This window comes from Hemitrygon akajei, chromosome 31 (genome assembly GCF_048418815.1).
Source record: "Hemitrygon akajei chromosome 31, sHemAka1.3, whole genome shotgun sequence".
In the NCBI taxonomy this organism is placed as follows: domain Eukaryota; kingdom Metazoa; phylum Chordata; class Chondrichthyes; order Myliobatiformes; family Dasyatidae; genus Hemitrygon; species Hemitrygon akajei.
Window position 1 is genome coordinate 18,871,201 of NC_133154.1, and position 14,093 is coordinate 18,885,293.

The window sequence follows — 14,093 nt, forward strand, 5'->3', positions numbered from 1 at the left end:
GGAATGTCTGCTTTCTAAATGCAAGCTAGGCTGGAAACAAATAAATACTCGAAACACTGTGGGGTTCAAAATATAGTCTATTGTAGAGCCAATACTGTACCGATTTATTCACCCACCCTCCCTATTATGCTCTGTCTCCACCACATCCCTCCATAATCTTCCAGTGTCTCTGCTCCATTCTCATTCTGCAATTTGCAGAGGGTTAGAAGTGATGACCATTCTACATAGCGTTGTAACCTTTATATTATCAGGAAAGAAGAAACTTGCTGGAAACATTTCAGGCAGTTACAGTGATGGTTATATTAATATTTTTACAAAAGTAATAATAGAAATACAAAGTATGAAGCACTTGATGGACAACGCAGAGAGTTGTCTGGGTTCTGCTCTGACCACAGCTGCAGGACCACCCATGTTACTGGTTATCCCGCCCTCTCTTCCAGGAATAATGGCTGTTGTCTTCATGGTGGTGTTAACGAATAGTTTTAAGTTAAAGCATCAGTGGTAAGTGATTTAGGCAAATTGCTCCCTGGGTTATAGTTTAAAAGTATTTTGATTCTAAATAAGGGGAACAATGTAGTGTAATTTGGAATAAATTGGGGCTACTGAAAAAGTTATTTAAATGTCACATGTAGAATGAAACATTCCTATTGTACCTATGGTGGTCCTATGTAAATCATCTAATATCTCCCAAATGTAATTCATCTTTTCATAATGCTCATCTTCCTTCTGGATTTTTTATGCTAGGTTGGGGTAAGGATGTATTGCAGTACAGGTAAGTAACTAGGGGAAATGATTTACTTTTTTAATATAGATGCCCTATGTTCACGTTGACTTCCATTGCACAATTATAAACATATCATGGGTCACATAATTAAAAGGTACATTTGAACATTATAAGTAAGTTTTGTTAATTGTCAGGTGGGAAGAGCTTGTGTCCCCATAGTGAGGGTTAGGAAATGGTTTTGGGTCTTTGGTAAGAGAGACTTGGCAATTGTGCAGGTTGTCAGCTGTGCTAATTACATGGTTGAAGAATAATGCCGTTCAGCACCCACACACTCCTGTTATCATCTCTGCTTCTCATATTAAAAACCACTTCCCATCTTTCACTTGTCCGTGTGCACTGTGGTGTGTTGCTTGCATGGTATGTGAAGCTGGTCTCAGACAGGTAAGGGAAGGCCCAGGCTCTTTCCTTTCAGCACTGAAAAATAAAAATATAAAATCAGGAGCAAGAAATGAAGACCTAATTTGAGCATACCACAGTTAGTAAGAACAGTATGGCCTAAACACCTAGGTGAACGAGATGAGAGGTCCCACCCTAATGTTCGGGTGTTTGATCCTGATGTTGAATCCTCTGCCCAAGCCATTCTGGGACAAATCATTATCAAGTCTTCAATTTGCTATCTTTATTACAAAGAACAAAAGTTAAAATATCTGCCTAAAACATAAGCCTTGAATCTTTGACTACTACTGTGTGCTTCACACAGCTTTTCTTTGAAGTGAATTCAATCTGGACTACTGAACTCTTTATCACTCCCCTAATTTTCTCACTCTGCTGACGAAGTAGTGGTGATGCATATAAAGTCCCTTTAGTGAAAGCATAGAACCTTTTCTGTCCTTTTAAAAGGCTCTTGGTTAGGTACATGGAGGGATATAGGTTGAATAGTCAATCAGGACTAGCTGGGTAGGCGAAGGGCATGTGTCCCAGCTGTATGGTAGCAAGACTATTTTGAATTTGCATTTCACCACACGTCTCAGTGTCTCAAGCAAACATTGGAAATTACAGCATTACTAACTAACCCTTGCATTAAATTTGACATTTATAGAACTCAATTGTGGCCACACCCAGAAGAAAGCCGAGAGGATAGGTACTCACCTTTAGTGATGTAGAGGTAGAAGAAGTCACAGTAGAAGATTGTTTGCACAACCCCAGACACCACTGCAATCTGATCAAAGAACCCTTCTGTCTGGTAACGCCAGATCCAGTTGCCGAGATATAGAGCCCGATACACTCCCAGAAAAAACAGGTAGTGAGTAGTAATCGTCTCTGCCTCGCCAGTTTTGGTGATCATGAAAAGCTGTGGCAGTATGGCAACTGATTCCAGGTAAATGGAGAATGTCCAACAAATCTGAAAATTAAAGGCAAAATTGAATCTAAAGTGGAAAATCAGCATGTAATAACTCCACTGGAGTATCACGGTTTACATTTGTAGCAAAGCCATCAGCGCTAGATTTGGGGAAGATTGGATGAGCCAAATTGGTTAAGAATTCAGAGGGAAGTTGGGAATGATTTAGGGAGCCAAGGACAGAAAAGGTTCTGAAGATTTTTGAAACAGTAGGTCAAATTGGAAAAGGATTTTAGTAGATATTATTTAATTGTCATTAGCAGTGCAAGGAATAGCATAGAAAAAAAAGGAATAAATAGTGGTTTGACATTTACAAACATGGAGTTGGGAACTATGTACTAGATCTAGAAGCTATATTGAGATTGAGGATGGCAGCATTGAATCCCAAATGCTTAGCTGATGGAAAAGCCACTGGAGGTTGGGCATATCACTGAAATCCCTACACTCTGCACAATCATTCACAAAGCATCACTTACAATTGTCTGCAACCCAAACCAAGTTTTGATTTTTTTATTTGTAACATTTGCTGCTTATGCTTGGTCAGTTGTGTTTATGGAACAGCATGGCAGATGGCATTGGAGTAAGTCAGGTTTCATAAAACATTGCAGTGATGTAATGGGCCAGTAATAAACTAGACCAGCAAGCCGACACAGAGTACATTAATTCAGACTATTAACTCCAGAGCAATCTTGACAGATGCAAACATTACTGGCCCCGGGCACCAGTCATTGGAAAAGCAAAATGTGTAACAATGACAGAGAGCTGTTACTGAATCAGACAAATGCATATTCAACTCATTATGGCAGCTGAGGAACTTGACAGAATAAGTGAATTAACTACTTTTGGTAATGATCATGAAACTTTAGATTGTTAAAAACCCCATCTTGATCATTCAGGAAAGAAAATCCAGTTAAATACAACTACATTTGCCCATTGGCCAGCAGTCGCAGAGTTCTGGAAGAACATGAATCCAGGAGAAGGTAACCAACCTCTCATCACAGCAACAATCACATTCAGTCCAGAGACTGGTCTCAGGAGCCCAGTTCAATCTAATCAAACAACAATATTGTTAAACTCACAGAATCATACCTGACTGATAATGACATGAATATTTAATTATCCACAATCCCCTGGGACATCTGCCTCACCAGCAGGGGGAGACACCAGAGGCAGCGAGCAAGTACGGTGGTATACAGGGAGGAGGGAGTCCTCAACGTTAATTGAAGATCCCATAAATGCAATGGACAAGAAAACCACCCAACATCCTTAAACCTCAATTTGTGCACTTGGGGAAAAGTGTGTACTCCAGCTGAGGAGAGTAGCTTGATAGCAGACCTACTATCTTGCTGGCAGTCAATAGGATGGCCTCAGAACAAATCAGGCAGCTCAAAATGAGCTGTGTACCACTAACAGCAGAAATTTATCAAGCACTCCCTACAGCAGATGCGTCAAGGCACTGGCGAGAGACCACCAATGTTGTCTCCATACAAGCCCCCTCCACCCAAATTCTTTGAAAGGATCATTAAAACTGATGTCAGAACCTCTCTGTGGCCAACATCCGCAGCACTCACTCAGCCGTTATTAAACCAAGACACCATCACTTGCATGGCCAGCTCCTGAAACGGGTAAGCAAAAGACTGCAGATGTTGTTAAGCCGAGCAACTCACACAAAATGCTGAAGGAACTGAGCAAGTTAAGTTGATGAAGGGGCTTGACCTGAAATGTTGACTGTTCATTCACCCCTTCCCCCATAGATGCTACTTGCTGAGTTCCTCCAGCATTTTGTGTCTTGGAACAGGTGCTTTATTCCTGCCTCTGAAAGGGAAGAAATTAGCACAGGGACATTTGGGATGGTATTGAGTCCATGCGTCGGAAGCACGCAGGAACACAGTATCAAACTATCAATCTGCCCCGACTATGATAAAGGCTGAGATTTCCACATTCATGACCCACAGAACCAGACTGGAAGCAAGGCATCTTCGACCACAGGGGACTGGGGAAGCCATCCATACTGGGATGGTCTTCACTTGTCCTGGGACCACTATCCTATAACTGAGCAATGAGAGACCCAGGTCCTGGTGGGGGGCATAACTGCAAGTTAGAGGAGAAGAACCACACAATGCAGGATAATGACCAGAGTAAGTTAGGAGGGATGGAGCCTAGAAAACATTGAAATACCTTCACAGAGCAGAGAATAGGTACAAAGTTAGAACCATTGGCTCTTCATGCAAATATATGCAACAGGTGTAATAAAGCAAGCATAATAATGACTGGAATAAACAGGGACACGAATCACCATGTACTGAGACCTCGGTGCAAGCTGGCCAGGGCTGAGAATTGAATATCCTAGAATATTCTTGGAATAGAGGTGAAATGGAAAACAAAATCAATCAGGTTTAATGTCACCAGCACATGTCATAAAATTTGACTTTGTGGCAGCAGTAAAAAAACAAGGTAGCCCTAACTTTAAAGGAGGAGATAAATCAGTAAAAACTTTAGTCTGGATGGGGCTAAGAAAGGACAAGAGTCAAAAAGTTAGGTAAACCCCAAACAGGAGGGGTAATGCGGGTGGAGCTACGTCTCTGCCAAAGACCATGATCATCTAGGTCATTCGACACGGCACATAATGACAGCGATGAATGCAGGCTATAGTATAAATTAGATGTGCCAGTGATCACTAGGGGACGGGTTGTAGATCAGCAACAATGGTCCAAAGGATGAACTTCAGTTTGTAAGAGACGGTTTTCTAGATTAGCCAATTGCAAAGCCAATAAAGGAAACTGTTACTGCATATTGTGAAAGAGATGGCCCAGTCAAGAAGCTCTCACGGAGAAGTGACAAAAATATGACAGGTTTATATCAGGTTTGTAAATTGTTAAATTCAGTTGGAAAACCAGGGTTTGAAAATAAAATACGAGGGGTGATTGATAAGCTTGTGGCCCAAGGTAGAAGGAGATGAGTTATACAGCTCTCGTTACATGCACATGCAGTTCCACTCTTTTGTGTGATTATGCAGAAAGTTTGAAGTCAATAACTCATCTCCTTCTACCTTAGGCCACGAATTTATCAATCACCCTTCATAAATCAGACTACAAAGGCACGAAGTACGTGCCAGTCATGGAAAACCCAAAAACTATTAAATGATAAATGAACAGTGCCCAGCATGGGAATCAGTATGTCCTTTAAAACACCAGCAGAAAAAGTGACATAGTTATGGACGGCAAGAAAATTCCAAAGGGAAGAGGTAGGGATGTGTCAAACAAAAAGCAACGAGCACAGAGATTTGGAGAATTTGGATTTAACCCGAGGAGAATAAAACATCACTAAGGGAGCGGAGAATACAAGAGAAGGGTTACAATTAATGCCAGTTGAATTTATTGGAGATTATAAAATAGATGAAGGGAAGAGTTTAGGTGTCGTGCATTAGGCCTTTTGATTAGATACAATGCAGCGTTGATTAAGACCAGAGGAAAGGATTCTACAGCTAACATTATGGATATGATTGGTTCAGGAAATGGACAGTAGCGATAAATGAGTTATTTTCAGGTGTGACCCTGTGACAGGGATCGATGTTGAGGTCATGGTTTGTATCAATGATCTGGACAAAGAAGGCCAAATGTATTACGTACATAGAGACGAGGTACTGCTGATGTTTCAGGCCGAGACCCTTCACCTGGAAAGGGAAGGGGAAGAAGGCAGAATAAGGGAGGAGGAAGTACAAGGTGGTAGGTGATAGGGTGAAACTGGGAGAGGAGGATGGGGTGAAGTAAAGGGTTGGAGAAGGGGAAATCTGACAGGAGAGCACAGAAGACCATGGAAGAAAGGGAAGGGGGAGGAGGTGTGACAGGGAACCAAGAATGGGGAATGGTGGAGGAAATGGAGGGGGGAAATAACCAGAAGCTAGAGAAGTCAATGTTCATGCCATCAGGTTGGAGGCTACCCAGACGGAAGCTGATGCTCCTCCAACCTGACTGTGGCCTCATCGGTGGCAGCAGAGGAGGCTGTGACCAAATGAATTATATTTTATGGTGATATTAAGCTAGGAGATCAATGGCTGTGAAGGGAATATAGACAGGTTAAGTAATGAAAATATACTGTAGAAAAATCTCAAATCATCTAGGGTATAAAAGGGTAGACTGAAATGGTAGGGTGACCTAGATTTAGATGTTTGGTTACGATTGCAAACTGAAAGTTCAAAGTAAATTTATTATCAAAGTACATATATGTCACCATATACAACCCCGAGATTCATTTTCTTGTGGGCATACTCAATAAATGATAGAATAATAACCATAACAGGATCAATGGAAGACCACACCAACCTGGGCAGAAGACAACAAACTGTAAAATAAAGCTATTTCAGCACAATATTTTTTTTTATCATTCATGAAAAATTCACTTACTGGGCTGTGGTAAACACACGGCAGCAGTTCTACACCACTGCTGCCACCCAGCCAAACCCAGGATCTCCATCACCAAGGAGGGTTAAAGGGGTACGGGTTCCCCTCTCGGTCCGACACCACCCTGACCTGGTCCTTCATCGTCACTGCGTATAAATCCTGTGATCCCACCCCTCCACACCGCACAGCAGGAGCAGCTTCACCAGGAGAGCTGCTGCTCTGCCCCACCTTCGAGGAGCAGCCTGACAGAAAGGAAAAGCCAGCCTCACCTCCATTGCAGTGTACTCGTGGTTCACAAGAAAGGAGAGACCAGCGACGGGGACCAGGATGAACTCCACGCGGAATGTGTCGTTCTCCCGGTCGAAGGTTGAACTGTACTTGAAGTAGATCATGTAGATGGTTATGTAGGCACTGAGCAGGAATATGATCTAGAAAACAAGTTGGAAACCAGTTAAATGTGGCAATAAATCACATCTGACAAAAAAACATCATATAAATTAGTAAACAAGATTCTGCAGATGCTGGAAATCTCGAACAACACACATACACACAAAATGCTAGAGTCAGGCAGCATCTATGGAGAAGAACAAACAGTTTGAGTCCTGATGAAGTGTCCCAGCCCAAAACATTGACTGCTTATTCCCCTCCGTAGACGCTGCCTGACTTGCCGACTTCCTCCAGCATTTTGTGAGTGTTGCACATAGGATCATACCTGCCCGTGAGCGAGAGGTCTTTGGGCTGGTTTATTCTGAGGTAAGCGGGGTACAAAATTGTTCCAATGGCTGATAGAGTAACCGTCAGTAATTTTTTTTAAATGAGTCAGGTCGGCCAAGTACTACGTTGGAGAAAATTTATGGTCGCCCTGTTCTGGATGCTGGAACAGTAGGTTGGGCTGAAGCTGGTGACTGGTTGTCAGACTGGCAGAACCAGGGATGACGGAACTGAGAGGCTGCAGCTGGCCACCGCGCCCCCGCGGTAATCCTGCTGGAGATGGGAATGGATAGGGAGTGCTGTGGCTCAGATCCACAGATACATTTACCACTTGACCCTCATCTCCAACACTGAAACAGGCCATTTCTGAGCCATGATTGGAAGCTTTCAGATACGTCTTTGTGGGAAAGGGATATGGAGAGATGAAGAGAAGTTTCTCAGAACAATAACGATAGAAGCCCACATGCTTACAGAGAATCTGTGCTCACAGAATGGTTTCTCTTGGCTTCTCCAAAATTGTGAAAATTTCTATTAAATCTTGCTTTAAGGAATGTACCTCTGCACTTCCCCCTGTAATCACCTCATCCACAGGGATATTCAGAAGCTCTGCGTGCCCAGTTCCAGACACGTGACATGGTGTCCAGGACAAAATTCTCTCTTCAGGGTTGAGAAGGATTTAAGTATAATTTCCCCTTCCTTCATATCACCATTAGAAAAGTCCAAGAACAGTTCAATTTTTACTTAAAAATCCTAATTCCAAAAACATAATTAAAGAAGTCTGCACTTTTTATAAACCTGTCTGGACTGTGGTCTATTCCCTCCCCTCCTAATCACTGCAAATTTCTCCATATGGTCCACTCCGCTTTTCATTCATCCATCTTCCCAATGCTGTAGCCCACCCTCTTCTCCTGGGTGCTCACTGCCTTCCTAAACTCTGGGTCACCTACGGATTTTGCCCAAATCCACAACATTTAGAGTGAACCTCACGCTGGACTTGGGGACAACAGTGTCTCTGCTCCCTCACCCTCACCCTCACCCTCCACCTTCCACTGTCCGATATTAGATCAGAGCAGATGACCACTTGGAGCCTGCTCTGTTGGTCAGTAGAATTGTGGCCAACGTCCATTCCCCATTCCCTTGTAGCCCAACACTGACAAAGGGTCATAGATCTGAAACTTTAACTCTGTTTCTCTCTCCATGGATGCTGCCCGACTTACTGAGCATTTCCCGTCCAAATGGTCACTTCATTTTCAAAGGTTCAATTTAAAATCAGCAATTGTATGCAGTACACAACCTGAAATTCTTACTCTTCACAGACATCCACGAAACAGAGAAAAAAAGAACGAATGACAGCAAAACATTAGAATCCCAAAGACCCCCAACACACTAGCAGCAGCACAAAAACATCAACCTACCACCCACCATGCAATAGCTAGCCCCCACAGTCCACCCCAACACTTTGACATCGCAAACCTCCCTCACTAACAAGAGCGAGAGATAACACTCCTGCCACAGTGAGAGGGGAGACCAACAGTTCGCTGTTTCGATGTTACAGTCTGCAAGTTTCCCCCAACTCCGAGCCAACAGACTCTCTCACCATAGAGAGAGAGACGGGGTCAGAGGGACACAGATCGCTCGAGCGCAAAGGCCCCTAAAAGCTGCGCCCGCTGTCTCGATCTCCTGCGCCACTTCAGTCAGCGACACTGGGCCTCACCCTCAATCTCTTTTTTTTTTATTTTTTAAATTTATTTATTAAATTTTTGGAAAATTACAAAGAACAAATGTAATGATAATATAGTACGAAAGAGAAAAAATAATATTGACCCTCCCCCCCTTAACCCTTGCCTAAAGAAAGAAAGAAGAGAAAGATTGCCTGGATATCGGAGGATCCCCACATGCTCCATGGAGTTCAAAATAATTTTAATTTTTATTTTTAATTTTCCCCAATTACTTTATAATTTTATCTTCAAAGGACCTATGTATTTAATCCTATCTTTTGTAGGTATGGGAGCCAAATTTTCAAAAATATATCATATTCATTTCTTAGATTGTATGTAATTTTTTCAAGTGGAATACAACTATATATTTCATTATTCCAACGATCCATAGTTAAATATAAATCAGATTTCCAAGTAACTGCGATAACTTTTTTGGCTACTGTCAATGCAATTTTTATAAATTTTTTCTGATACTTATTCAATTTAAGTTTCGGCATTGTCTCTTCAATGTCTCCTAATAAAAATAACATTGGACTATGTGGGAGTTGTACTCCAGTAATTTGTTCCAATAAAAGTCTTAGATTTATCCAAAATGATTGAATTTTAAAACAAGACCAAGTAGAATGTAAAAAGGTACCAATTTCTTGATTACATCGAAAACATTGGTCAGACATATTTGAATTTAATCTATTTATTTTCTGTGGTGTTATATATAATTGATGTAAAAAATTATATTGTACTAATCCAAGTCGAACATTTATTGTATTTCTCATACTATCAGAACATAATCTTGACCAGCTTTTTCCATCAATTTTAATATTCAAATCAGATTCCCATTTTTGTCTTGATTTATGAATTCCTGATGTAATTGATTTTGAATCAAATTGTACATACAGGATGTAAATTTTTTAATTTTTCCTTTTTGAATTAATATTTCTATTTCACTAGGTTTTGGCATCAACATTGTTTGACCCAGCTTTTCTCGTAAATAAGCCTTTAATTGAAAATAACAGAAAAGACTGTTGTTTGATATTTTATATTTATTTTTTAATTGATCAAACGACATCAATATACCTCCTTCAAAACAATCACCTATATATTTAATCCCCTTTTGGAACCAATTATGTAAAAGTTTATTATCCATTGTAAAAGGAATAAGCCTATTTTGAATTAAAGTTCTTTTTGCTAATAAAGATTTCTTTATCTCATCGTCCATATTTACCTTATTCCATAAATCAATCGTGTCTTAATATAGGAGATTCTTTTTTTTCCCGTATCCATTTGGATTCCCATTTATATATAAAATCTTCCGGTATGTTTTCTCCTATCTTATCTAACTCTATTCTAATCCATGCAGGTTTTTCTTCATCAAAAAAAGACGCAATAAATCTAAGTTGATTTGCTTTATAATAATTCTTAAAATTTGGAAGTTGTAACCCTCCTAAATCAAATTTATATGTCAATTTTTCCAATGATATTCTTGACATCTTTCCTTTCCAAAGAAATTTCCTTACATTTTTATTCAGTTCTTGAAAAAACTTCTGAGGCAATTGTATTGGTAAAGTTTGGGATAAATATTGCAATCTAGGAAATATATTCATCACCCTCAATCTCAACACAGCTCACTGGGGTAGAAAGGGCCACATACACAACCCGCAAATCTTCGTCCTCTCGGAGGACTTTAAGGATGCCCCATTGTCCTGTGGACACCCGTGTAGGGAATCATACATCTGTTCTCTATCTGCATTGTACTTTGTGTTATGCGTGCATTATGGTTCTTATGGTAACTAGTCACGTGAGTGGGGGTGTGAATAAGTTATGTCTTCTTGCTTTACTTGTGATAGTTTGCAGCTGGGGACCGACGGATATCATATTTTTTGCTGACCACTTGCTTAACTTACACTTGGGTACGCTTAAGTTTCATCGCTTCAAGATTGTAAGTTTCTCTTCGACTTTTGGAACATTCATTATTAGAGCTGAGGCCACATCATACAAATTAGAATTAGCCGCTATTATCCCCAAAACCTAATGCAAACAGAAAATGCTGGAACACTCAGCAGTCCGCGGAGGCAGCGCCTGTGGGGACAGAAACTGAGTCAACGTTTCAGATATTGAAGCAGCTGATCAAAGGTTTGTTGGAGAGACAGGAGTTAAGGGAAGAAGGGATGACTGGCAGAGAATGTGGACGAGAGAGAAGAGTGGTTGCCTGCAATCTCCACCCAGATTTCTTGGAGTCCATTGCAAGGATGGAAGTGGTTAGACAGCGTGCAGCCTGGTTTACTCTCCAGGAGAAATCTATGGTTCGTCTCCACTTGCTAGTGACCACCCCCCACCCCACCCTTCTCACCTTCATGCTGGTATTGTAGACAGAGATAAACGAGGTGAACAAATCCAGATATCGGGTTGTAAACACTAGCGCAAAGAGAAGCTGACTCTTCCCGGAGATCCCTGTGGGGAAAAGGAATCAGCTGGGAGAACCACCAAATACCCCTTTCACACCCCCTTTCCCAATACTCCAACCCTTTCCCAATACTCCAACCGTTCCCTCTGCATCCCAACTCACACCCTCTTTCCGAATACTCCAACCCTTCCCAATACTCCAACCGTTCCCTCTACATCCCAACTCACACCTCCTTTCCCAATACTCCAACCCTTCCCTCTACATCCCAACTCACACCTCCTTTCCGAATACTCCAACTGTTCCCTCTACATCCCAACTCACACCCACTTTCCCAATACTCCAACCCTTCCCTCTGCATCCCAACTCACACCCTCTTTCCGAATACTCCAACCCTTCCCAATACTCCAACCATTCCCTCTACATCCCAACTCACACCCCCTTTCCAATACTCCAGCCGTTCCCTCTGCATCCCAACTCACACCCTCTTTCCGAATACTCCAACCCTTCCCAATACTCCAACCGTTCCCTCTACATCCCAACTCACACCTCCTTTCCCAATACTCCAACCCTTCCCTCTACATCCCAACTCACACCTCCTTTCCGAATACTCCAACTGTTCCCTCTACATCCCAACTCACACCCACTTTCCCAATAATCCAACCTTTCCGAATACTCCAACTGTTCCCTCTACATCCCAACTCACACCCACTTTCCCAATAATCCAACCTTTCCGAATACTCCAACTGTTCCCTCTACATCCCAACTCACACCCACTTTCCCAATACTCCAACCCTTCCCTCTGCATCCCAACTCACACCCTCTTTCCGAATACTCCAACCCTTCCCAATACTCCAACCATTCCCTCTACATCCCAACTCACACCCCCTTTCCAATACTCCAACCCTTCCCTCTACATCCCAACTCACACCCCCTTTCCCAATACTCCAACCCTTCCCTCTACATCCCAACTCACACCCCCTTTCCCAATACTCCAACCCTTCCCTCTACATCCCAACTCACACCTCCTTTCCCAATACTCCAACCCTTCCCTCTACATCCCAACTCACACCTCCTTTCCCAATACTCCAACTGTTCCCTCTACATCCCAACTCACACCTCCTTTCCCAATACTCCAACCCTTCCCTCTACATCCCAACTCACACCTCCTTTCCCAATAATCCAACCTTTCCCTCTACATCCCAACTCACATCTCCTTTCCCAATACTCCAACCCTTCCCTCTGCATCCCAACTCACACTCCCTTTCCCAATACTCCAACCCTTCCCAATACTCCAACCTTTCCCTCTACATCACCTCCCAATGGCCGATGTGATGCTTGCCTTTCTTTCACTATCTCCAACCCCCAACCCCTCACACACCACCTCCTCCTTATTCACTCTAAATCTACTCACCTTCAATTACTCTATATTCCCTTCCTGATATACCCTCCATCACTCTACCCCTTACTCCCTCCATCCCTCGCCCACTCATTCTCACACTCTCTCCATCTCTCGCCTATTCATTTCTTCCCACTCCCTCTCGTCCACTCATTCTCTCACACTCCCTCCACCACGATATCCTCTTACACCCTCCCTTCCCCCTCAATCTCCTAATTCCTCCTCACTCCCCTCCTTCTCCCCCAACACTCCTGCCTCAGTAACGTCTTCACTCCTCCCTCCATTCCCCTCTCACCAGCGCAGGACTTGGTGCTCCAGATCTTCATCAACAGGATGAGAATGGCGAGGAGGTGGGAGAGGTCTCCCGCCAGCCTGAACACGTTCATCTCTCCCGATTCAGTCGGACAAACTTCCCCGGACTCGGAGCAAACTTTCGGCTGCGGCGCGGCTCCCCCTCGGTGACGTGGCTGGAGCTCCAGCGCGGCGCTTAAAGGCGGCCTCTGTCCACCGACACATAATATCTTAAAGGCACGGGGAACAACCAATAGAAAGTAGGCAAAAATACCAACAAATATACATGGGGGAAGGAGAGGAGGAAAAAAGGAAGGGGCGAAAGAAAGGGAAAGGGACGGGGTGGGGAGTGCAGAGGAGAGACAGGTAAGTGGGAGAACCTGGGGGTAATGGGATTAATGGGCGGTTAATGGATGACACAGACTAGTGGGCTAGGTCCTTGGATTTTATTTTCCTGATCAAACATCTTGCTGAAATTTCACCAGTCCGTCTTAATACATCCTCAGAGACTCAGAAATGACCCCCCCCCCCCAGCTGATTGTACTTGTTAAAGCTGGTGTCTCTCTCAGACATTAGCACCCTGTGCATATCGGTGTGGACACACATAGAGTAACAATACCTTCACCCACCCTGTCCATACTGACAACCTGAAATCCAATTCACCTGGCATCTCTCAGACCCCTCCACCCACACAAGGTGTTTACTGCAGATTCCAACAACCCTCGAGCAAAATCTACTTCCTCAGATCACCTCACGCAGCCCTTCCTCCGAACACGCCCCCTGTTTTACATCCTTATAGCTTCCTGCGAATATGAATATTCCTCAGAATTTTGTATGCCTCTATCAGGTGGGTACTGGGCCTCCTCCGCTCCAAGGAAAACATACCTGGACTATTCAGTCTCTTCTCAGCTCTGAACACTCACTCCATCTGAGGCAACATCCTGGTAAATCTCTTCTGTGCATTTGCCAGCTTAATGGCATGTTTCCTGTACCAGGGTGTCCATGGAAATGAACAAACAGGCGACGTTTCGGGCCTTGCCAATGTGGCCTCAC

General features: G+C 43.0%; 1 protein-coding gene across 1 annotated transcript; it reads right to left on the reverse strand.

Moving 5' to 3' along the window:
• Positions 1 to 225: 225 nt before the first annotated feature.
• On the reverse strand, positions 226 to 13,229 carry LOC140719322 (ER lumen protein-retaining receptor 3-like). The gene is made up of 5 exons (XM_073033873.1): positions 13,045 to 13,229; positions 11,300 to 11,400; positions 6,793 to 6,951; positions 1,874 to 2,126; positions 226 to 1,198 (listed from the first exon to the last, which is right to left on the reverse strand). The coding sequence occupies exons 1-5, from the start codon at positions 13,133 to 13,135 to the stop codon at positions 1,158 to 1,160; spliced, it is 645 nt and encodes a 214-aa protein (XP_072889974.1). The 5' UTR covers positions 13,136 to 13,229; the 3' UTR covers positions 226 to 1,157.
• Positions 13,230 to 14,093: the final 864 nt, after the last annotated feature.